Here is a 25,045-nt window from a genome sequence, read left to right on the forward strand (position 1 = left end):
TGGCTCATTCATCCCTCCTCTCCCCTGTAAATATTCCTCAGGTCGTTGCTGTAAATGAGAATATGTTTTCAGTCAATTTACCTGGTAAAATAAGAGTAAAATAATATAAATCTGAATTGGTTATTATTCCCATGTATTAATACTCGTGATATATTTCGACATATATTCAGATCATCTCAATGTTAGAGGGATATACTTTCAGAAATGACATAAAATAGACAATTCTTAATTCAAATACTTTTTATTTGATATAATACAACCGATTCTATTCAGTCAAACATGGCATCATTATAGCCCTTATCCTGCTCTTTTTATTTAGTTATCTTCATTTCTGTAGGGGTATTCTTCATATTTAAGTAACATGCACAAAATGCCAGAGCAATAATCGTCACTATGACGTCCAATTTACAAACAGCACCCCTTAGTCCACGAGCACTGGGGAGTTGAGATGGAGTTTTCGGGACCAAACTTTTATGTTCTGAATTTAAACAGTCACTGTAATTGAGATATTTTAAACAGATTTAGCTCGAGGGGGCATTGTAACTTGAAGACATTGATCGTTGATGCAGCTGTCTAATCTCCAATGACTGCCATCTGTATTTGAAAGCCTTACACTGACCTCTACTGGTTACAGAGAAGAATTCACCAAGAGCTGAAATCATCTCTTCTATCTCTTCTCGTTTTACAGTCGTTTTTGTTGTTGTTGTTCTATTCAGAAGATGAAAGGTCGGGCATTGAAGTAAACAAATCACAACTACATGTATTTGATTTTTGATGTGTAAAAAAAAAAAAAAACAACAGTTGGCAATATATTAGAGTAGCAGTATGAACCGAAGTACATGAAGTACTAAAAGCACCCGCCTTTGGCAAAAGTCTCACTTTGATGAGCACAGAGCATGCAGATGAAGCACTTGATATCCACAGTGTCAACTGATACAACAACCCAAGTAGTTAACTGTCTCTAAACTGCTGTCCTTTATCTAAGAACCAGAGATGTAAGCCTGAGCCAGGTGTATGGCGTGTACTAACGTGCTGGAGTAGCGAAAGAACCAGAGATGTAAGCCTGAGCCAGGTGTATTGCGTGTACTAACGTGCTGGAGTAGCGAGAGCCAGCAGAGATCATTGGATACAGCAGAAGGCTGTGGCACATCGCCATGGGACTTCAGTGACAGACTGTGTGACACCATACCACATTTCAATACCACCCCTTCATGTCTCCTGTCGTCAAGAAAACATATGTTTGAAATACCAGCCGGTCTCCGTCCCCTAGCGTTCTCGTCAGGCTGGCTATGGCATGGCCACCACTCCCGCCACATCTCAATGAGTTTTTCCTCGATTCCTTGTGTCCTCTCCACCCATCCTCTCCCCGTCTCTTCTCTCCCACCGTAATCATGTCCTCACTTCCCTCTGACTTTTAGAGAAAGAGACAGAGAAAGGGTGGGAGCAGAGAAGGAATCAAAGAAAATACCATTAAGTCTGAAGTGACAGTAGAGTGACGTCATGCCTGTAGAGTGTCTCCAGGGGGCTCCCTCACTCCTTTTTAGTCTGGAATCTCCAGATCAAACAAGAGACCACTTCGGGTCAAACAGAATAAGAGAACATGGGAGAGTTCTCTCGTTCTCATCCACCGGAAACACTCTCTGCGGTAAGAACCATTCTGTTCCATGAGAGATGAATCCAATGTTCCACATATATACAGATCAAATGCATTTGCTGTTATCCCGTCCTCTCTCCTCAGTGTCTACAGAGAGTAACGCACTGTATACGCTCAGTGGAGGAATGACTTCATGTTTTAAACAGCCTGAGAATAGAAGTAGTTGTCGGAAGAATCCAGCAGTGTGAGAGAAAAGTAGAAAGAAAGTCGAATGAAAAGTAGAGCTCCTCAGATCCATGTTTGTTTACAAGAAGAGAAGCCGCCAATCCTGTACACGCACGCACACACACACACACACACACACACACACACACACACACACACACACACACACACACAAAAAAAACACACACACACACACACACACACACACAAAAAAAACACACAATTTACGCACATATTTACACACACACAGACGCATTTCACCCACACATGCACACACAGACGCATGTTGCGCACATACGCACACACACATGCCTGCAGCGTGCGCACTCACACACAGACACTTCTCCAGTGACCTCCCCAATCAGGAATGGACATTTTTTTTCTTCCTTTGAACAAATCCCACAGCCCTCTGACAGACAGCACAATATATACTGTATAGAAATTCTCCAAAATGGAAAAGGAAACAAGCAAAGTCCTCATAATGAAACAAGCAAAGTCCTCATAATGAAACAAGCAAAGTCCTCATAATAAAACAAGCAAAGTCCTCATAATACCTAATGTCCATTGAGTATCCTTCGTAACCTCAGCCATTGCAACATCTAGCTGGGTGCCACCCATTAGTGGTGCCACGCAGAGGCACGTCTTCAACCTCAAATCACATCGCTCAGAAGAATCAGATGAAAGGCGTATACTGTATATTCCGTTAGAACCATGGTTTATGTCTCTCAGACTGTCGGTGAACCGCCGGGTAACAGTCTGAAAAAGCAGTAGCAACAGTCCAGAAGAGGAGTCTCCATCCAGTCCTTGCACCTTACAGAAGCACCCCATCCACCTTCAAAAGGACCCTTAAGTTAACGATAGCATCAACATATGGTAAGCCTAGAGGAGGCCCTCCTCCTTTCTCTCTGTAGCTGTGGTGGTCCGTGAACCTCCTTCCTCCTAGGGGTCAGGGTTCATAGGTCATCTTCATTGAGCTGGGCCAGGTTGCTGGAGCGCTTGCCGGCCAATGGACCAGAGACAGATCCAGGAGGAGGTACAGCCTCACCAGGCAGGCCCCTGGTACTGCAGCCCTCTCCTGCGCTCTGCTGGGGGGAGAGGAGGAGACACAGATTCAAATATGTTTATGTTTCTCATGAAATGTGGCTTAAATAGCTGTTTTTCCCGGAGAGAGGCATATGCCTCACTTTAGCCATTGTGTATAACTCTGGGGAGAAATCTTAGATGTCAGTAAATATCTTTTTTTTAGGGGGTATTTAAGGCAAAACGTTAACGAATAAAGATGTTTTGCAAATGAGCTACTACGCTGAACAAAAAGGTCCTTGCGACATGGGGCCTTGCATTGTCGGTGAGGACGGCGGAGCAATGGCACGTCCACGAGCCTCAGGATCTCATTCAAATTGCCATCGATAAAAATGCAGTTGTGTCCGTTGTCCGTAGCTTAAGCCGGCGCACACCATAACCCCACCGCCATCATGATCATGCTGTTTAATCAGCTTCTTGATATGCCACACCCGTCAGGTGGATGGATTATCTTGGCAAAGGAGAAATGCTCACTAACAGGGATGTAAACAAATTTGTGCACATAAGTTAAGAGAAATAAGCTTTTTGTTCATCTGGGATCTTTTATTTCAGCTCATGAAACATGGGACCAACACTTCACATGTTGCGTTTATATTCTTGATCAGTATATGTCAGCGACAGCCATAATGTGGTTTGTTTTTCTGTTTACAATATATCCGTCACAACAACACAATGTGCAAATTCCACCATGAGAGGGAGAGGGAGAGAAAGAACAATTAGGCCATTGATCGGCGTCTCTGACTTCCGTGTCTGGGTCAGGCTATTTCCTGTTTATGTACCCATAGGCCCCATCCAGCCCGAGTGAATACATAGAACAACTGCCTATAGTCAGAACAAATAGGTATGTCGGCTCCACTCGCTAAGTGCAAGCAGAGATGGTCTATACTTGATACAAGTGCATAGTAATAACAGAGGGTTGTGTAGTTAATGGGTAGGTCCAAGGTTAAGACACTCAACAGCGGCCAACAACAGGATACGATTTCTGGTTCTACATCTTGTTTCAGACAAAACTCCTCTGCAATATTCCAAATTCTTTTTTTTCATTCTGAAAAATTATTCTCTCTTCTGTTTCTGGCCAACAGAGGAAGTAGTAGCCTGACTATCATTTTGGCGCAAATTCCTTCTTTACGTTCCCCCTCTATTGTACAAATGTTTGCCATTTACTAAAGCCTTTCATATTTTAATGAACATAAATGACCATATAAGAATGCTCATTATTCTGCCATACAATCAACCGTTTTATTTCTTATTTAGTCCCCCAGCAGATCCCCCTGGTTTGTTTTCCTATTCATATTGTTGACGTCGGTGATAAATCATGCCTACAATAAACCTAAAGAGCAGATTGAGATGTAAATCATGTAATTACAGCATGCATGCGTAAAAACCTTTTCTGTCCTTGCGTGTGTTTATTTCTGTGCTGTGTGCGTGTGCATGCTTGCGTGCATGTGCACTTTGTGTGTGTCTGTGTGTCTGCGTGTACGTGTGTATACCTGTGTGCTACGCAGCCCGCTGGACCCCGCTTGGCACTGCAGGGAGGTCTGGGTCTGAGAGTAGTGAGACAGACCAGACGGGTCAGTGAAAGCCAGCTGGACGTGAGATGGCGAGACTGTTGTCTGCGAGTTCCTACTGACCAGAGGAGACTGCAAACACACACACACACACACACACACACACACAACACAACTAAACATTAGATACTGAGAGCTGATAGCCAACAGATGATTGTTTTTTCTTTCTTGTTGCATGAAAAAAGTTTCTCATGAGATCTCAGATTATTTCATATTAGGATTTAATTGAAGGATTCCTAATCCAGACATGTAGTCTGTAGAGGATATGTGGTCTAACTAAGCCTAAGGGGGGGGGGGGGGGGTGTACACTCGGTCAGGCTTGGCTGAAGCACATTCCAGTCCAGCAAGCTAAACGGGGATGGCAGTGTCTCGTTGTTTGTGGTCAAACAGAAGCACAGTGTTTGGTCCCTGACTGCTGTAGGTCACTGAGGTGTATGTGTGTGTGACTGGGCCCTTTACCTCCGGCTGTGTGTGTGTGTGTGTGTTGTCTATGTGTATATACAGTATGACCTTACCTCCCGGGGAGTGTGTGTCTCAGCGGGGCCCTGGAGGCCAATTCCCTGACCCCCCTGGCTGGGCAGGTAGAGGGTGGGGAGGGAGGTGTTGTAGGACCGGAGCCAGGGCAGGCGCTGGCGGTCGATGGAGGCCGAGGAGTGGGGGCGCAGGGGACTGCTGGCCGAAGACAGGGGGGCTCTCATGCTCCGGCCCAGGCTGTTAGACTTGTTGGTTCCCTCTCTGCGCTGGTACTCGATGGGAGACTGGAGGGCTGGGTGAATTCATGGTACAAGACAGAGAGAGAGGATTTAGACCAGGCAACATTTCATTTTGGGACACAATGTTTGTCAAAACATTAGCGTTGGTCTTTGTAGTTTTATTGTTTGTGTAAGTTGACTTGGTACTGAACTGCTTTTGGATCATTGCATCAGGCCAAACGTAAAACGTGTGACTAGTAAACATTCCTGGATGTTGTGTTTTTCCACCAGTATGTCTCCAATTGGAAGTTGAAAGGGAAAGGTGGATACCTAGTCAGTTGTGCGACTGAATGCATTCAACCGAAATGTGTCTTCCGCATTTAACCCAACCCCTCTGAATCAGAGAGGTGCGGGGGGCTGCTTTAGTCGACATCCACGTCTTCAGCGCCCGGGAACAGTGGGAAAGGCCAGACATGAGTAAACGTAAGTGGTTGTTTACTGTGCAGAAGATGTCTGTCTGTGTCTCCTGTCCTACCATTGAGGAAGTTGGCAGCATGGGGTTAGATATGAATCCTGAAAGTAAAGCTGTTGTGTTTTTCTATCAGTATTTCTCCGATCCTACCGTTGAGGAAGTTCCTCTGGTTCTCCAGGATCTGTCCCACATCGTTGACCCAGGCCGTGCAGACCTCTGGGGAGGCGGCCTGCAGCACGTATCTCACCACAGTCCCGTCAGCCCCCCGTGAGGTCAGCACCAATCGGCCCACCTCCCCCTCCACCGGAGCCTCGACCCCCAGACAGCTCACCTGGAACAAAGCACAGGTGTATTCAGTAGGGTTGCATAATTCCGGGTTGCAACTTTCCCAAAATGTCCACATTTGCCGGTTCTGAGATTCCCAGAATGAGGATGGAATAAGCAGGGAATTCTGAATTACGAACCAGAACTTCTAGGAAACCTACACATTTTGGAAAAGCAACCCTGCACTTTATAAAAAGAAGAAGACGTTGATTCAATATAAAACTGTAAGGCAACCAGCTGCAATAAGATTGTGAGTTTGCAAAAATGTGGGCATATACACTCTTGGAAAAAAGGGTTCCAAAAGGGTTCTGCGGCTGTCCCAATAGGAGAACCCTTTTTGGTTCCAGGTAGAACACTTTTTGGTTTCAGGTAGAACTCTTGCGTTACATCTAGAACTCTCTGTGGAAAGGGTTCTACCTGGAACCAAAAGGGATTATTCAAAGGGTTCTCCTATGGATACAGCCAAAGAACCCTTTTTAGTTCTGGATAGCACCTTTTTTTCTAAGAGTGTAGCTGAACCAACATACATTCTCAAGTTGAATTGAATGTTCACTCAACTTTGAATTTATTCTACTTTATTTGCATACTTCCCAGAGTGCCTTGCCTTTCGAGTGAGTTAGTTACCGCCCATGACTTTAATGCTTTTCATTAATGTAGCCTTGAAGTCAGTTTCTAAATGAATATATTATCTTTAAAATCAAACTCTTTATGAAAATACATTACATATATTATAAGGTATTTCTTTGAGTGCCTAGATATACCCTTACACAGTGGTCTGAAACTCCTGGTTTACAGGCCACATCAAGCCTGCAAGTCACATTATGCTGGCATGCCATGTGTAGAGACTATTTGAATCCAGTCAGAGTGAGGATATTCAACAATTTGAACTTTTAATCGACCGCAACCTGCATTCACAATAACTGACGGGGTAGGGACAGGGAAGATTGATATTGAAATAACCCAAATCAAATAAACTAGAACAGCCATCTCAGTAACCTGTGCAATAAATCAAACTACTAACAGATTAGATTACCGCAAAACTTAAATTAAATATAGAGTCTCAAATAGCCGCCTGTCTCTTTTTAATAACCGGGCAATGGCACAAATTTCAACAAATAAACACCTGTTTCAAATAAATGCCAGGTCTAAATTAATTATTTACGAAGTTACCATGAGGTTTAATGTTTTATTTGTTACATTAAATACTTCAGTAATGAGTAGAACATTACGGAAATTATACATTTTGGGGGGCAAGTAAGAAACTGCTAGCTATTGGCTACTAACAGCTGAGAACTGCTAGCCAACTGGCAAGCACAAAACCATTCAACAACTTGTGGAGTACAGACCCCTAGAAATCATATGATTGCCCTCTGGTGGCGAAAAGGAAGAACTGCCGAAAATGCACAGTCAAAGACTGTAATGCTTATTCTGTCAAGGCAATGATTTATAAAAAATAAAAAAATGTATAGAGGCATACTAAGATAAACAAGAAACATGGCACAGTGTGTAAATGATTACACATTAGTGCCGAAGATTAAGAGATTGATTCAAATGCTGTAAGTGATTGCTGGAGTTAAACAATGAACTATGCAAATGAGCAACAGCTGTGTGCATTAAGGAAATAGACGCCTGGCTCAAATAGAAGTCTGTCTCTGATAAGCGTCTGTTTTGTGTGATTTAAAGGTTCCAATGCAGCCGTTTTTATCTCATTATCAAATCATTTCTGGGTAACAATTAAGTACCTTACTGTGATAGTTTTCAATTAAAATGGTCAACGACAACAAAAAAATTGTTTAGAAAAGGGCAATTTCTCAAGCAAGTTTTTAGCTAGGACTGTCTTGGAGTGGTCTGAGTGAGGATGGGAATACTGAAAATGAGCTAGTATTAGCAGAGAGTTTGGATCTCTCTATCTTATTGGTCTATTAACAAATATTCCGCATGGTGATGTCACCATGGAAGGCCAACACTCCATCCCACCAAACAGGAAGAAAATTCAGGCGGTCTTTTCAAACAGCTCTTACACCAAACAGGCATTGTTATCATTTTCACAGTATTATTATTCCAACCTCATTGTGTGGAAATATAAAACACAGGAAGAACTTGTTTTTAATTCCATTGCGCCTTTAAGCAAATAAACACTCAGGCTATTAATTGAGGTTTACGGCACTTTCGAAAAATGTATGTTATTTATGTTTGTGTAGAATAAGATTAATCAACCAATCAAAGTGCAAAAACAGGCAAAAACACAGGTATTGAAATAAACAATTCTGAAAATCAACCTGCTGGGAAATACAATAATGTTGGGTGTTGTTTTGAGTTGTTTTGAGCAAACATGAATTTGTCATTTTACTCAACAAACGTGTCCAAATTTCGAGTAGAGTTTGTTGAGTAAACATACTTTAGCACAAATGCATGCATTTCAAACGGAATGTTCCAGTAATGTTACATCCACCATTTTTATTTGAACGTTCCTGTAACGTTCCATCCACCGGGAACAAATCACATCTGACTACCATCTGGTGGAAGGAGGAAGACATCCTGGAGTGTGGCTCATTTAATAGCTCACCAATAAAACAGACACAGATGCTTTTAAGGCTTCCAAGAACACTCAAGAACTTGTACTCAATGTTAGATTTGGAGAAACACTGTGTTTGTTTACATCAGTCATGCAATTCATTATCTGGGACTGAAAGAAGTTACGTAACAGTCAAGTTAGTTTAGATTCCTTATGGTTAAAAGCCTATGCAGGTAATGCATTCAATCTAATCTAAAATGAGAAAAGAGGAGGAAAAACAATCTGGAAAGAAGAGAGACCTACCTTGATGCTGCTCTTGAAGGTGTAACCAGGAAGTGAGAATCCTTTCTTCCTGTCGATTGGCTCGCTGAAGATGACCAGCTGTTCAAACAGGAAGACCCGCCTTTCCTTGGCTCTGGACAGGAAGCTGCTGTCCTGTTCCGCCACTGTGAAAGTGTCTTGCTGGAGCAGCTTCCCCTGCGCCGTGATCTTACCCTGGAGATGAAAGAGAAGGATGGAGGGAAGCGACACGGGGTGAAAAGAGAATAGGGGTTGAGTACATGGCTTACTTATGGCTTGCACCAGTATTTTGCAAACATCTCCTTGAGCCCCCAGCCAGTCCACTTAGTTGATGTTTTCCAGAAGTAGCTGACCTGATTCAAATGGTCACCTAATCACTAAGCCCTTTCATTAGTTGAGTCAACAGTGCCAGTTCTGGAATACATCAAATACATTGACTGGCTGGGCCTGGGGTTACTCGAGAAGAGGTTTGGGAAACACTGGCTTACAGTACAATATTTTGCATGCGTGAGAGCTGTATTTGATAGAGAGAGACCTAAGTGCAGTGCCTTACCTCGAAGCCCTGCAGTCGTCCCACGTTCATCATGTCGTTACAGCGTTTGGGCACAAAGCACATCACCTCTACCGCTTTCTGTGATGGTGAAGGAGAGAGAGAGAGAGTGAGAACGTTATTTAAATCAAGCAACTACTGAATACAGGTTGTTTGACTAGAAAGAACCCTTAATAGCACAGAGACAGCGCACAGCCTCACACTTGCCTCTCGTCATCACCTATTCCTAGATAGTTTATATAGTAGATGAATGGTAGATACACAGTGTAATAGCATGAGTTGTATCAGACGAACACCCACCTCGAGCTCTTCTGTGTCCATCCCGGCTTTGGTGTAATACTTGAGGAAGTCCTGTTCACGTAAACACAGCATGGAGAGTCAAGAGCGTTCAAGGTTTACGAGTAAATGCTATGTAAGGTGAAGACATCTGGGAGGTGTTTTATTAGTTTGAATACCAGAGAGAGGTACAACAGGCACAAGGTTGGCACTAGGTAGATGTTCATGACTTGTTCAAATAGCCACTCATCTTTAATGTGCATTCCCACATTGAATTCGACCTTATCGTCTTGCAGGTTTACACGACCGTCTGTCTGTGCGCATGCGCATGTGTCTGTGTGTGTTACCTTGAGCAGCAGCTGGTACTTCATAATCCTCTGGACTGGTTTGATCAGCAGGTCGTTCAGCTGTAGCCTGTGACCCAGATGTTGCCTCAGCTCCTGATAGGGCCAAACACACACAGTCATTCTCATGAACATATACACTCAGGTCCAAAATGATTGGCACCCTTGATAAAGATGAGCAAAAAACACGATATAATATTAATTGTACAAATACTGAGCGATAGTATATTCTTGGTACTAATACAATTGTAAAAAAAAAACAAGGAGATTTTGTGGTTGGGCCGGCAGGTAGCCTAGTGGTTAGAGTGTTGGTGTTACGTCTGAGTACGGGAGGCAAAGTCAGGTGCAGGAGAACAGAGTAGAGTTAACAGGCGCACTTTTATTCCGGTCAAGAAGTAGGCACAAAATGACATCAAATTGCCCCAAAAAACACGGAACATGAAACAAAAGCGCGTGAACATCTCACATAACAATCAACAATTACACACAAAGACATGGAGGGAAACAGAGGACTAAATACATGCAGTGTGATTATGGAATGAATACCAGGTGTGTACGGAACAAGACAAAACAAATGGACATATGAGAAATGGAGCGGCGATGGCTAGAGAGCCGGTGATCAGCGAACGCCGCCCGAACAAGGAGACAAGCCGACTTCGGTAGAAGTCGTGACAGTTGGGCCAGTAACTGAAAGGTTGCAGGATCTAATCCCAGAGCTGACAAGGTTCAAATCCGTTGTTCTGCCCCTGAGCGAGGCAGTTAACCCACTTTTCCCCGGGCGCCATGGAATGTGGATTAAGGCAGCCCCCCGCACCTCTCTGATTCAGAGGGGTTTCAGTTGTACAAGTAATACATTTTTTGCTCAAAAAGATATGGGTCAAAAGTATTGGCACCCCTGTTTCCAATACCTTCAATTATGTTTACGAGATTGGAGAGCACATTGGGAGGGATCTTGGATCATTCCTCCATACAGAATATTTCCAGATCCTTGATATCCTTCGTCTGCGCTTATGAACCACAGGTTTTCAATGGGGCTCAAACCCAGAGACTGAGATGACCATTGCAAAATGTTGATTTTGTGGCCAAATGACCGTTTCTTTGTGTATTTTGATGTGTGCTTGGGGGTTATTGTCTTGTTGAAAGCTCCACTTGTGGCCAAGTTTCAACCTCCTGGCAAAGGCAACCAGGTATTTAGCTAAAAGGTCCATGTTCATGATGCCGTTGACCAGGACCAGTGGAAGCAGGATAACATCACCACCATGTTTTACAGTAGGTATGTTGTTATTTTATGCATATGATTCTTCTTTTCAATACCAAATAGCTCTATGTTTCTATTTTCGGACCATAGCACGGGTTCCAATCCAAGACATGAAAATAGAGCCACAAGTTTGGGATACACGCAGAGGCATTACTTCAACCATATACTGTGTCCTCAATATGACTTAATGTGGCCTACAGACAAATTACCACTACCACACATCAGTGTGACATAATATTACATTCACCTAACCATACAGTTGAAGTCAGAATTTTACATACACTTAGGTTGGAGTCATTAAAACTCGTTTTTCAAACACTCCACAAATTTCTTGGTAATAAATTATAGTTTTGGCAATTCGGCTAGGACAACTACTTTGTGCATGACACAAGTCATTTTTCCAAAAATTGTTGACAGATTAGACCAATTATTTAACTTATAATTCACGGTATCACATTTCCAGTGGGTCAGAAGTTTACATACACTATGTTGACTGTGCCTTTAAACAGCTTGGAAAATTCCAGAAAATAATATCGTAGCTTTAGAAGCTTCTGCTAGGCTAATTGACATCATTTAAGCCAATTGAAGGTGCACCCGTGGATGTATTTCAAGGCTAAGTTCAGGCTAAGTTCAAACTCAGTGCCTCTTTGCTTGACATCATTTGAAAATAAAAAAAAATCAGCCAAGACCTCAGGAAAAATTTGTAGACCTCCACAAGTCTGGTTCATCCTTAGGAGCAATTTCCAAATGCCTGAAGGTACCACGTTCATCTGTACAAACAATAGTACGCAAGTATAAACACCATGGGACCACGCAGCCATCATACCGCTCAGGAAGGAGACGCCTTCTGTCTCATAGAGATCAACGCAAAAAGTGCAAATCAATCCCGGAACAACAGCAAAGGACCTTGTAGAGATGCTGGAGGAAACAGGTGCAAAGTATTTCGAGTCCTGAAAGACCGCTCATCAAGGGAGAAGCCACTGCTTCAAAACTGCCATAAAAAAGCCAGACTACGGTTTGCAACTGCACATGGGGACAAAGATTGTACTTTTTAGAGAAATGTCCTCTGGTCTAATGAAACAAAAATAGAACTGTGTGGCCATAATGACCATCGTTATGTTTGGAGGAAAAAGGGGGAGGCTTGCAAGCTGAAGAATACCATCCCAACCGTGAAGCACGGGGTGGCAGCATCATGTTGTGGGGGTGCTTTGCTGCAGGAGGGACTGGTACACTTCACAAAATAGATGGCATCATGAGAAAGGAAAAATATGTGCATATATTGAAGCAACATCTCAAGACATCTGTCAGGAAGTTAAAGCTTGGTCGCAAATGGGTATTCCAAATGGTCAATGACCCCAAGCATACTTCCAAAATTGTGGCAAAATAGCTTAAGAACAACAAAGTCAAGGTATTGGAGTGGCCATCACAAAGCCCTGACCTCAATCCCATAGAACATTTGTGGGCCGAACTGAAAAAGGGTGTGTGAGCAAGGAGGCCTACAAACCTGACTCAGTTAAACCAGCTCTGTCAGGAGGAATGGAACAAAATTCCCCCAACTTATTGTGGGAAGGTTGTGGAAGGCTACCCAAAATGTTTGACCCAAGTTAAACAATTTAAAGGCAATGCTACCAAATACTAATTGAGTGTATGTAAACTTCTGGCCCACCGGGAATGTGATGAAAGAAATAAAAGCTGAAATAGATCGTTCTCTCTACTATTATTCTGACATTTCACATTCTTAAAATAAAGTGGCGATCCTAACTGCCCTAAGACAGGGAACAAGGCATAGCATTATTCCCATAGCCTATCAATGTGACATAATATTACATTCCTACAACCACCAATCAACATGACCAAACTTGACATTCCCACAATCACATCAATGGGAAATAACATTCCCACGATCACATCAATGGGAAATAACATTACCACGATCACATCAATGGGAAATAACATTACCATGAGGGAGTCTGCAGAAATGTAGTTGCTTTGTTCAAACGAGAGTCACAGTGTTTGCTAAGAGATACTCACCTCAAAGTAAGTCTCGATGTACTCGGAGACGATGTGCTCTGACTTGGGTTTGTTCTGACAATACACCACATACATATGGAGACGCCTCTCCTGTAATACAAACAGTGAAATCACCCTGTATCAATTTACCATGTCATAAAATATACAACACTATCCATAATTGCTTTCGATTCAAGATAGGAGTACATGGCTACTGAAAACATCTCCTGCAATAGAAAATCAAACAGACACATTCACCTCGTAGCAATTTATCATGTCAGAAAAATGCTGTACATAACACTATCCTCAACCGTTATGAACAGATGGAACTTATCATTCAAACCATTGAACATATATTGTTGTAGGAGGTGCATGACTCAATCCATGAGAGGAAGGAAGCTACAAAACTTAAACAGAATGGAAATCATCCTCATTAGAGAAAACAAACACACTCTCTCCCTCTTTATTTCTCTCTCGCTCTCTATCTTTCTCTCTCTCTCATTCGCTCTCTCTATCGCTCTCGCTCTCTATCTCTCTCTCCCTATGGTCAGTTTAGTGTGACTAATTGTCAGACAGCAGAGAGCAGCAGAACTAGGAGTGGTAATACGTGTGATGTGTGCATGGGTGCGTGTGTGTGAGAGGGGTAATGGAGCAGCAGGTTATGTATAATTTACCCACAATGCTGCCCTGTTATCATCTATGTAACCAGAGCGTTTTACAGCAAAGCAGTTTGGCTCTACCTTCGACCTAGCAACTAATCTGGAGCTCTGTAGACTGGAGACCAGACCAGCACCTGAGTAGAATGTCTATGGGCCCGGGGCCTGTCATGAATAATCACCGCAGTGGATGTGTTGTTGTGTACAGATCATTGCTCTATGGGGAGGGAAGGCTATGGTAGTGCGCTGCTAATCTGCTGTTTTGTTGTTGTGTGATGGGGGAGGAGGGGGGGGGGGGGGGGGGGGGGGGGGGGTGTTGTTTGTGTGTGAATGCATGTGTGTTTGCGCATGCATATGTGTGTGTGTACACGGTGGTGGGCTTGTGCGTGGATATGTGTGTATGCGTGTGTATAAGGTATGTTGTTGCCATGGCACCGAGATGGCGGCCTTGGAATTTACTGCTGCTAATTTAATCGGTAAGTAATTATTGAGGGCTTTTCATGTTTAATTTTTGCACAAATGGTTTTGTTTTCTGAAAGTGTTTTGAGAGTAGACCACGAATATTGAACAACTCTTTCATGATAATAAACTGGATGAAAAACGCGACTGCTTCTGCATCAACCAACACATCTTGCAGACAGCTATGACCACAGACGTCAAGGCTTCCCTAAAGACAGCGGACTTGTTTCGTAGGAGCAATGATGCGCGGTGAGGTCGGTGGCTGGGTAGGCACTAGCTGTTCCCAAAGCCAGATTTACTCTCAAATAAACCTTGATAAATCTCAAGCTCACCATACAACAGCTGTCTCCAACCACCAGAGTCACATAGGCCATTAACCAAAATCGGCAAACACACAAATAATATTATTACAAACACCTATATAAAAATACAGTCCTAAAGACATGTCCATATATTTTCTTCCTCGACTCCTTTTCAGTGTCGTGATCTGGATTTTTATTTTCTTGGGTTGGGTAGTGATGACATTATGGTCACTTGTTGCTAGTGGGTTCCAGATCACAGGAACACAGTAGAAAGGAGACAGATTGGGGATGACCAGGTCAAGGATGGCTTCTCATCTTGTTGGTTGATTAACCATCTGCTTTAAACTGTGACTCTTACATAGCCTCCCCACATCCTGCCTGTTGAAATCTCCTCCAATGAAAAAAACAATGGCAGGGTGTTTCACTTGTAGTGCATCAATAGTCTCTACTAAGTGATCAATGAGGATATCACCCTGTGGTGAGTCAGGTAGGAAATGCAGTGCACATATTGCAATTCTGGAAAGGAAGGTGAGGGAGGCGATATGATCTGACCTTAACCACTATGCACTAGCTTGTGATGTCAAGCATGTCAGGGGAAACTTTGTTTTGGAACCATGTCTCAGATACAATTGCTATGTCTGATTTAGTGTCCTTGAGACACCATTCAAACTCATCTAGCTTGTTGCAGAGAGAGTGGGCATTGCATAGAAAGTGTGCTGGTAAGTGCTTATTGTTCTTAGCAGGGGTTTGCACGGAGGCGTGATGTGAATTCAGTTTTGAGCATTCACTTGCTGCCGTAGTGCATTGTTTAAGGTTTGTGGGTGATCGACTGAGTTTTGCGATGAGGGTTTGCTATTTTCGGGAGGAGTTACAACCTGCAGTGGCGTGCGGTGGTGGTGGTGAGGTCGCTGGCTGCGTAAGCACCTAGCTGTTCTCAAAGCCAGATTTTCTCCCAAAGAAACCTGGATGAATCTCACGTTCACCATACAACAGATAGATCCAACAAACAGAGTGACATAGGCTATTAAACGAAATTGGCAAACACAAACACACATAATGTTACTGTGTGAAATAGTGTTACACACACCTACGGTATATAGTCAATAAGGTTCAAATTAAATGTCCACATCATCAATCGAAATGACTGAAAAATGCATTTCCAAAATGTCAAATAGTCTCATCAAAACATAATTCTAGCTTGATAAATCCAATGCTTCATGAAATGAAATAAATATTAAAGCCACTAAAGAATAGGCGATGCTGAAAATGAGGAAGTATGCTACAAACTAAAATCTTTTATAAATATTTGTAGTTATTATGGATCCCCATTCGCTGCTGCCAAAATTAAGGCAGCAATACAATTTTAAAACATTACAATACATTCATAACAGATTTCACAACACACTAAGTGTGTGCCCTCAGGCCCCTACTCCACTACCACATATCTACAACACAAAATCCTTGTGTACGTGCATGTGTCAATGCCTATGTTTGTGTTGCTTCACAGTCTCCGCTGTTCCATAAGGTGTATTTTCATCTGTTCTGTTTTTTTAAAATCTCATTCTACTGCTTGCATCAGTTACCTAATGTGGAATAGAGTGCCATGTAGTCGTGGCTCTATGTAGTACTGTGCTCCTCCCATAGTGTGTTCTGGACTTGGGGACTGTGAAGAGATCTCTGGAGGAATATCTTATGGGTGTCTGAGATGTGTGCTAGTTGTTTAAACAGACAGATCTGTGCTTTCAACATGTCAATACCTCTCACAAATACAAGATACCTCTCACAAATACAAAGGTATCTGAGGCCGCAGCCAGGATTCAGCACTGCTGAATGGACAGCGCCACGGGGGCCACTCAAACTGTATGAAAACCTACAGGTTAACTCCGTGGTGCTGAATGGACAGCAACCCTATTTTCATGTTCATTCAACAGTAGCCTAACCCGCCCCCCCAAAATGCATTTAGGCCTACCTTTACTTGTAAATGAAGTCCATTTAAATGAAATCCAATGAAGTCTGAGGGATTTGCAGTTATCCCGTACCATTTTCAAACTGTACAGTAGGGCAAGATCAGCCTTTAGTCTAATGAAGTCAAAATGCTTTGCATATGTTGACAGGCTCTCTAACTTGCTATCATGAAAACATCTTGACAAAGATTTGACACACGGATGCATTTCGCTGACTGTGAGAGCACCAAGTTGAACTTTTGAGCATAACAGTGAATACATGTAGCTTCAAGCACTTTTTATCTTATTTTGGCCAGCACCCAATTAAGCTGTAATGCCAACACTGAGGCCCCATCATATCTTTGAGCTACCAGCTTTTCAACGCAGCTGCACTCCCCCAACACTCACAATACATAATCCACCAAGACCACAGCTCGTTTGGCATCGCTCACATCATCAAATCCCAAAATCGCCTCATTGACTTCGCATTTAGCCACATAACACAAAATCACAGAGATCTGGCCTTTGTTTGTGACATCTGTGGTCTCATCTTCTTCTACTGCAACAAATGGGGCTGCATTAATCTCATCTTCAATGTCCTTTTGAATCACATCACTGACTGTTTCAAACAAATCATTCTGTGTTCTGTTTGATGTACCCGAAAACACAGTGGAAGTCTCCAATTGTCTAGCTAACTTTACGTATTTTTCAGCAAAGGTATACAATGACTCCACATACTGTAGTTGCCACGATTACATGAGCAACGGTTGCATCACCGCCTGGTATGGTAACTGCTCGGCATCTGACCGTAAGGCGCTACAGCGGGTAGGGCGTTTGGCCCAGTACATCACTGGGGCCAAGCTTCCTGACATCCAGGACCTATATACCAGGCGGTGTCAAAGGAAAGCCCAAATAATTGTCAAAGACTACAGTCACCCAAGTCAAAGACTTTTCTCTCTGCTACCGCACTGCAAGCGGTACCGGAGCGCCAAGTCTAAGACCAAAAGGCTCCTTAACAGTTTCTACCCCCAAGCCATAAGACTGCTGAACAATGAATCATATGGCCACCAGAACTATTTACATTGACCCCTTCAGGTTGTTGAGGTTGCAGCCGCCTTCTACCCAAAAGTTGCAGTGGAAACAGTATAGGCGGCTTACTGGTAGAGCAGCCACACAGCCATTATTTTAATTTTAATTTAACTAGGCAAGTCAGTTAAGAACAAATTCTTATTTATGATGACGGCCTACCCCGGCCAAACGCAGACGACGCTGGTCCAATTGTGCGCCGCCCTGTGGGACTCCCAATCATGGCCGGATGTGATACAGCCAGGATTCAAACCAGGGACTGTAGTGACGCCTCTTGCACTGAGATGCAGTGCCTTAGACCGCTGTGCCACTTGGGAGTTCATCCTGTACCCCTCTTGTTTGAACAATACGATGGTTTCCAGTCCCTTCCTGTGATGTAGGGTCAAGGTCAGGTTTTTGCCTGCCTTTCTGGATCCTTGGAAATCCAACTTGGATTTTTTTTCGAGGTGCAGTATAGTGTCCATTTTGTTCGGGATGCACGCGCCAAATGATGTAGACATGCCCAAATGTGCGGAGTTTACCCACACAGCATGTTTATGCAATACCCATTCAACGAATGTCAGCTAGGAAAAGCAGCTAGGCCTGCGGTGACCCTGTCCATTAACAGTGACTGGTGGCTGTGCACGTCAACAATGTGCATGGATTTGAACGGATGGGGAGGGAGGCATGCGTACCCTGGTGCCTTTCCTAAGGTTTTGATGTAGTATTAGCAAATGTTTTGATTAATGAGCATTAAAAAAATCACCTGAATCATTGAGAAAAAATAGGAAATAACAGAAAATAAGCATTTCGTAACACCTTATTTTTTCAAATTAAATTCTCCCAGGGTGAGCATTGCCTACGCTGCCTGAGCTGACTGCACGCCACTGCGTAGGATGCCCAAGAGGAAAGAGAGACGGTTGTAACTCCCAACAAACTCCCAACAAACTATTGTAGAAAAATGAAGGAAGGGAAGCGCTGCTATAAGGTACACAATAGGAGGTTTTGGTAGACAGAAGGTGCGCTTTGGTAAAAGGGGTACATTCGTCATCAAAAATGAAAGGAGGACCAAGGCACTCGTCATATAATTCATTTAAATGCCTTTATTTCTATGGCATGTTCAATAGAAACAAAGATTTTGAAAAACTCTGACGCATTTCGCCCGCATGGCCTTCGTCAGGGAGTATAAAGATGTGATAATGCGATGTCCTCTTTTAAACAGCGTTTTCCGACCCTGACTGAATTGAAAGGGATCCACACAGATGCTAAGGAGAATGGCTACATTTCAGACAATGAGTTCAAATGTATTTTCAATGTCAGCCCGCGTATGGCTTCTTATTATCTTCTTCCAAAAGTCCACAAGAATCTTGAGCACCCCCCCCCCCCTCCCCCCCAGCCAGGCCAGTCATTAGGGGTAATGAAAGCCTGACAGAATCCATCTCCAACTACACTGATTACTTTATGAAGCCTTTTCTGGCATCACTCCCAGCCTGTCTTCAAGACACCCCAGATGTGTTAAGGAATTGAACCGTATAGGTACAGCTTCCCTTTTTAGTCCCCATGGATGTGGAGTCTCTATACACCACCATTGAACATGAACAAGGTTTGGCAGCTATGCACCGTTTCTTGAGTACCAGACCTGAAACTGAGATGCCTCCTACAGAATTCATTGTCTCACTGACTGAATGGACTCTTAATCATAACATACTTGTCTTTCAGAGCCGTGTTTTTGAACAGGTCAAAGGATGTGCCATGGGAGCTTGCTACAGCCCTTCCTATGTTGGTTTGTACTTAGGTAAATGGGGAAATGACTTCATTTTGGATCCTTCTTAAAACCACTTCTTTAACTGGATGACATGTTAGGGATGCTATATTGATGATGTTTGCCTGTTCTGGTCTAAGATGAACTTATTTCCTTCCACCAATACCTTAATAGCATTAACCCTGCCATTAAAATCTGTAAAAATGACAAAAGGTTGTTTGCACACATCGATCTTTAGGACGCCTAAAAGGCTAAAAGAGAACATTCCATATGGCCAATTCCAAAGAGTCTGCAGAATTTGCGATCAGGAAACCGACTAGTGTCAAATCTGCCGAATTGGAGAATCGATTCTGCAACAAGCTAGACGGGTTTGAATGGCGTCTCAAGGACACTAAATCAGACATAGCAATTGTATCTGAGACATGGTTCCAAAACAAAGTTTCCCCTGACATGCTAGACATTACAAACTAGTGCATAGTGGTTAAGGTCAGATCATATCGCCTCCCTCGCCTTCCTTTCCAGAATTGCAATATGTGCAATGTATTTCCTATCTGACTCACCACAGGGTGATATCTTCATTGATCACTTAGTGGAGACTATTGGTGCACTACAAGTGAAACACCCTGCCATTGTTTTTTTTCATCGGAGGAGATTTCAACAGGCAGGATGTGGGGAGGCTATGTAAAAGTCACAGTTTAAAGCAGATGGTTAATCAACCAACAAGATGAGAAGCCATCCTTGACCTGGTCATCACCAATCTGTCTCCTTTCTACTGTGTTCCTGCCATCTGGAACCCACTAGCCATAAGTGACCATAATGTCATCACTACCCAACACAAGGAAAGAAAAATCCAGAGAAAAGGGTTTTCCAGCCACTGCCTACCTCAAACATCTGTTCCTTTGGACAATGGATTACCTCCCATGATTAGACTCTAAGTCTGAGGTTGGTGACATATCACATACTTCTCTCTAATCCAAGATGGACAAGTACTTCCCCACCAAAACAGCGAGGCTGCAAAACCCCGACAAAACATGGATGACAGCGGAGATCAAGGTCCTAATCCAAGAGCATCAGAAAGCCTTCTCCCAGAAGAACACTGTCCTATGGAACAAGTTGAGGAACAAAACACAATGCAAGATCAGAACAACTAGGCAGGCCTTCTACAGTGATGAAATCAAAGCACTGACAAAACTAAATCCAGAGAAATGGCACAAGGAAGTCAAGGCTTTAGCCAACATCTTCAAGTTTGAGCCCACCTTCACACATTGAGGGGCTTAGCCCAGGTGATGGCAAAGGAATAGCCAATGAAATTACCAAAGCACTAGCCTCTGTGATCCAGTTCCTACCCCCCATCGACCAATACTGCTTCCCTGTTACCTACCATCAGGACCAGCCCCAACCATCCAGCATGGGATACGTACGAGAAGTTGGTTAAGGTGAAAACCCCAAAAGCAGACAGAATACCTGGCAGCTTCATTAAAGAGTTTGCTTACGGGCTAATTGGACCCATGGCATATATCCTAAACGCTTCCCTCGACCAAGGTGTGATCCCAAAGGAGTGGAAAGCTGCTACTGTCGTGCCCCTCCCAAAGATGAATCCACCCAGCCTTGTTGAAATCAGACCCATCTCACATACCTCCCTTCTAGACAAGGCAGCCGAGAGCTTCATCTCCCAGTGGACAGTAGGAGACCTCCTTCCCCAAATCTATGACCATCGATGGGCTGTACAAGCATTCCGACAAGCCTGTCTTCATCTGCTCTCGGGTCACCACTGACTATAGCAAGGCCTTTGACAGGGTCTGCCATAATGTGGTTATTGCCAGACTCCTAGAAATGAGGCTTCAACCATCAGGTGAAATGCTGACTTCCTATCTAACAGGCACCATGCATTTAAGTACCATGGTTCCATGTCGGACAGTGTCAGAGTGTCATGTGGCCTCCCTCAGGGAACGTTGCTCGGACCCCTGATATTCATAACATACATAGACGCCACAGTAAGCGATGCAGCAGTAGAACACTGGAAGCTCGTGGATGAGCTTAACCTACTAGAGGACAGACCCCAGACAGCACCCTCTTCAAGCCAACAAGACCTGTCCGACCTGGAGTCATGGTCCAGACTGTGTCAATGTGGCTGGCATGACATTTTGTCAGACGGTTATTGTGATGCGGTATTTGACTGTTAATTAACATTGACATGTTTAGCATCCCAGGCCTCCATGCAAACAAGCTGCTGATGTGCACCTTTGGAACATCTACATTTACAAAACGAATAAGTAAATGTAACATACACCATCACAATAAATCCGTTATTTATTTTACTCAGGTCTAAAGAAACATAATGATATGAAGAACATGGATTTTCAGAAGAACAGAATATGAGTTGGCTGACAGTATGTTATTGGCTATGTTCCATGCCATAGGCTGTAGGCTTGTTCATTTAGCAGACAAGATATGCGTATAGGTCCTGTGCCTTGATATTATACGATGTTATAATTAAGAAGAACGTAATTGAACTTAGCTGAATTAAATAGAAAGGAGATTCTTCCCATTCTGGAGCGAGAGTGCATATGAAGTGGCTATATTGAGCGTAAAAATGATCATTCGAAGCAGTGCGGCTTGTCAGGGTCGTGTTTCGGAGGACGCGTGGCTCTCGACCTTCGTCTCTCCCAAGTCTGTACGGGAATTGCAGTGATGGTACAAAGCTGTAACTACCAATTGTATATCATGAAATTGGGGAGAAAGAGTACAAAAACGGGTAAAAAGTACAAAAATGATATATTTGTTGAATAAAAAAATTGTTATCATTCGAAACAGGTCCTATATGCTAGATTTAGAGTTATTTGCCAACTTTAGTTGTGAATGATACAAACCTTAGAATGTCTTAGAAATCAACACATATACTGTATGGGCTGCATGATGCGACTACAGACTATTGATGAGTTGAGAAAGCCGCAAAAAAGTTTGAGCTCTGTTCCTTGCATCAAGATGCACAGCTGTTCACTCATCAAGTGATCATATTTTCGCCCATTCAGACGAATTTCTATTTAATCTTGTCTTTACTAATATGTCAAATTAGTTTAGATTTAGAATGGGCAGGAACAGAGCAGGGGAAAAATACATGTAATCAGTATGCATTCGAAAAGATAATGAAGGCTGCATGCTTTCCCTCCGGTCTGTTTTTCAATGATACTTGGTAAGCTACTTGAGTTTTATAGCAGAGCTGTGCATCATTTTTTAATGATACTTGGTAAGCTACTTGAGTTTTATAGCAGAGCTGTGCATCATTTTTTAATGATGCCTGGTAAGCTACTTTGGTTTTATAGCGGAGCTGTGCTTAATATGAGCAGCTGAGAAATAAATGTAGGAAAACTTGTTTCTCTCCACGCATCAACCACCGTTTGAGGAGCATGCTCTCGCTGCGTGACAGGTGGTATTCCGCTCAAACGCTGTATGCCATGGGCTCTCCAACCATGTTCCTGCACCTACCCAGTCTTTAATTTGGGAAACCAAGTGAAATAGGTTTGGGAACATCGATCGCAACATGTTTTCGCCAGCAAAACAGATTTCACTAAACTGTTGACACCCCCCTCTGCACACCGAAGAAACGAATAAAGGAGAGAGAGGAGGAGATGGAAACAGCATGGTGGAGAGATATTCTGTGTCGCTAACGTTAATGTGCCACCCACTTAATTATTCAAATATTAAAAATCCCCTAATACCAGGCTATTCCAAATCAAATACAAATTCACTGTAATTGTAGGCTACCTGTAAGCCGCTCCGCACAATCAATGAACCTACAGCATGCGTAGGGCTATAGTTCTCTCCCAGACTCATGGATACACATTTTAGAGCGTAGCATAAGGTAACCAGTCCATCCAGTATGCATAATAATACAGTCCACATTCAAAGGCGATTACTCTAATTTATAGGCTAGACCAATTATGTACCGAAGACATCTTAATTCACTTTAGTTTGATGTTTTTCTGCCATGCGTAATATGCGGTAGGCTATGTATTGTATCATTTTCATTCTTTTTTTTCCTTCCAGGCTTGGGCTCATAAGCCTTTGCGTATGCATAAACTCTAATATGTGTAGGGGTGTTTTGAATTCATCATCACCTTAGAAAGCGCTGTACATTTTGTTGTGCAAGGCTGTGAAACAACATCTACAATGACCATGTTTTCCACTCAGTTTCAACCTGCTGTTGTACTTCTTCAAAATGATCATCACAGTGAGGTGAGTTTTAAAAGCATGAAACTGTTTTGATGATGATAGGTGTTTTGAAGTGATTTTCCATTGTATTCCCATTGATGTCAGAGTGGTTGGAGGAACACTAGAGCCCTGAGTACCAGGCCATTAGGACCGGATGGTCGTTAGCAAGTTCGCTACTACCAAATCATGTCCAGAGTGCCTAAGAGAAGATTACCGTGACTCCACGGTCACGTGGAATTTTACTGCGGTCAGGGCTGCCGGTGTGGCGATGATACGGTCACCGCAACAGCACCTAGTCCATAGACAGTCACATGATTCTCCACCCGCAGGAATGCAAAGTACTTCACACCTTCATCTCCAGAACACCACCGGATCTACCACCACTGCACATCAATAACTCAGAGCTCCTGAGAGTTGAAACCATAAAAGTCCTAGGCATTCTCATCCAGGCAGATCTCCATTGGACAGCACAGGTGGATGTGATCTCCAAGAAGGCCAGTAGACCCCTGTTCCTCCATTAGGAAGCTGAAATATAGCTCCGTCCCACAGGAGGATATGGTGATGGTGTAAACCACATACAAACAGGGCCTCTACCGACACATGCTGTCCCCGGAACGCTCCTCCATCTCTGGACCTGTTACCCGGTCCTCAACAGAGTTGGAATCCATCAGGTTCAGAACCAAACGCTACCATAGAAGCATGATACCATACATGACTAGGCTGCTGAACCAGTAACATACATGACTAGGCTGCTGAACCAGTAACATACATGACTAGGCTGCTGAACCAGTAACATACATGACTAGGCTGCTGAACCAGTAACATACATGACTAGGCTGCTGAACCAGTAACATACATGACTAGGCTGCTGAACCAGTAACATACATGACTAGGCTGCTGAACCAGTAACATACATGACTAGGCTGCTGAACCAGTAACATACATGACTAGGCTGCTGAACCAGTAACATACATGACTAGGCTGCTGAACCAGTAACATACATGACTAGGCTGCTGAACCAGTAACATACATGACTAGGCTGCTGAACCAGTAACATACATGACTAGGCTGCTGAACCAGTAACATACATGACTAGGCTGCTGAACCAGTAACATACATGACTCGGCTGCTGAACCAGTAACATACATGACTAGGCTGCTGAACCAGTAACATACATGACTAGGCTGAAATGAAGCATTCTATATGAAAGTTCTCCTGGACTTTTTCTACAGGCCATGTTCCCAGTGTGCTTGTTGTCACAGCTTGACACCATTAGATGTAGTTACAAGCTGCTTTATTCCCCCATAGCCCTTTTAACTTCATCACGTCTTCAAGTCCTTTTTAATTGATTTTAACGGACAGGGAGAGTTTTAACGGACAGGGAGAGTTTTAACAGACAGGGAGAGAGGGAGGGAGAGTTTTAACGGACAGGGAGAGT

The 25,045-nt window shown here is 43.2% G+C and overlaps 1 protein-coding gene across 4 annotated transcripts in view; it reads right to left on the reverse strand.

Moving 5' to 3' along the window:
* Positions 1-222: 222 nt before the first annotated feature.
* Positions 223-25,045, reverse strand: part of arhgef25a (Rho guanine nucleotide exchange factor (GEF) 25a) — a 128,441-nt gene continuing 103,618 nt past the window's right edge. For 3 of the 4 annotated variants that reach the window (XM_036946876.1, XM_036946874.1, XM_036946877.1), the window contains 9 exons: positions 13,230-13,319; positions 9,944-10,036; positions 9,621-9,671; positions 9,324-9,401; positions 8,774-8,965; positions 5,782-5,962; positions 4,983-5,233; positions 4,390-4,539; positions 223-2,904 (listed from right to left, as the gene is read on the reverse strand). In XM_036946876.1, coding sequence (XP_036802771.1) covers positions 2,773-2,904; positions 4,390-4,539; positions 4,983-5,233; positions 5,782-5,962; positions 8,774-8,965; positions 9,324-9,401; positions 9,621-9,671; positions 9,944-10,036; positions 13,230-13,319 — 1,218 coding nt within the window. In that variant the 3' untranslated portion in view covers positions 223-2,772. The remainder of the gene's footprint in view (positions 2,905-4,389; positions 4,540-4,982; positions 5,234-5,781; positions 5,963-8,773; positions 8,966-9,323; positions 9,402-9,620; positions 9,672-9,943; positions 10,037-13,229; positions 13,320-25,045) is intronic. The other variant, XM_036946875.1, reaches the window with a different exon arrangement.

The sequence above is a fragment of the Oncorhynchus mykiss genome, chromosome 16, assembly GCF_013265735.2.
Source record: "Oncorhynchus mykiss isolate Arlee chromosome 16, USDA_OmykA_1.1, whole genome shotgun sequence".
NCBI classification, from domain to species: domain Eukaryota; kingdom Metazoa; phylum Chordata; class Actinopteri; order Salmoniformes; family Salmonidae; genus Oncorhynchus; species Oncorhynchus mykiss.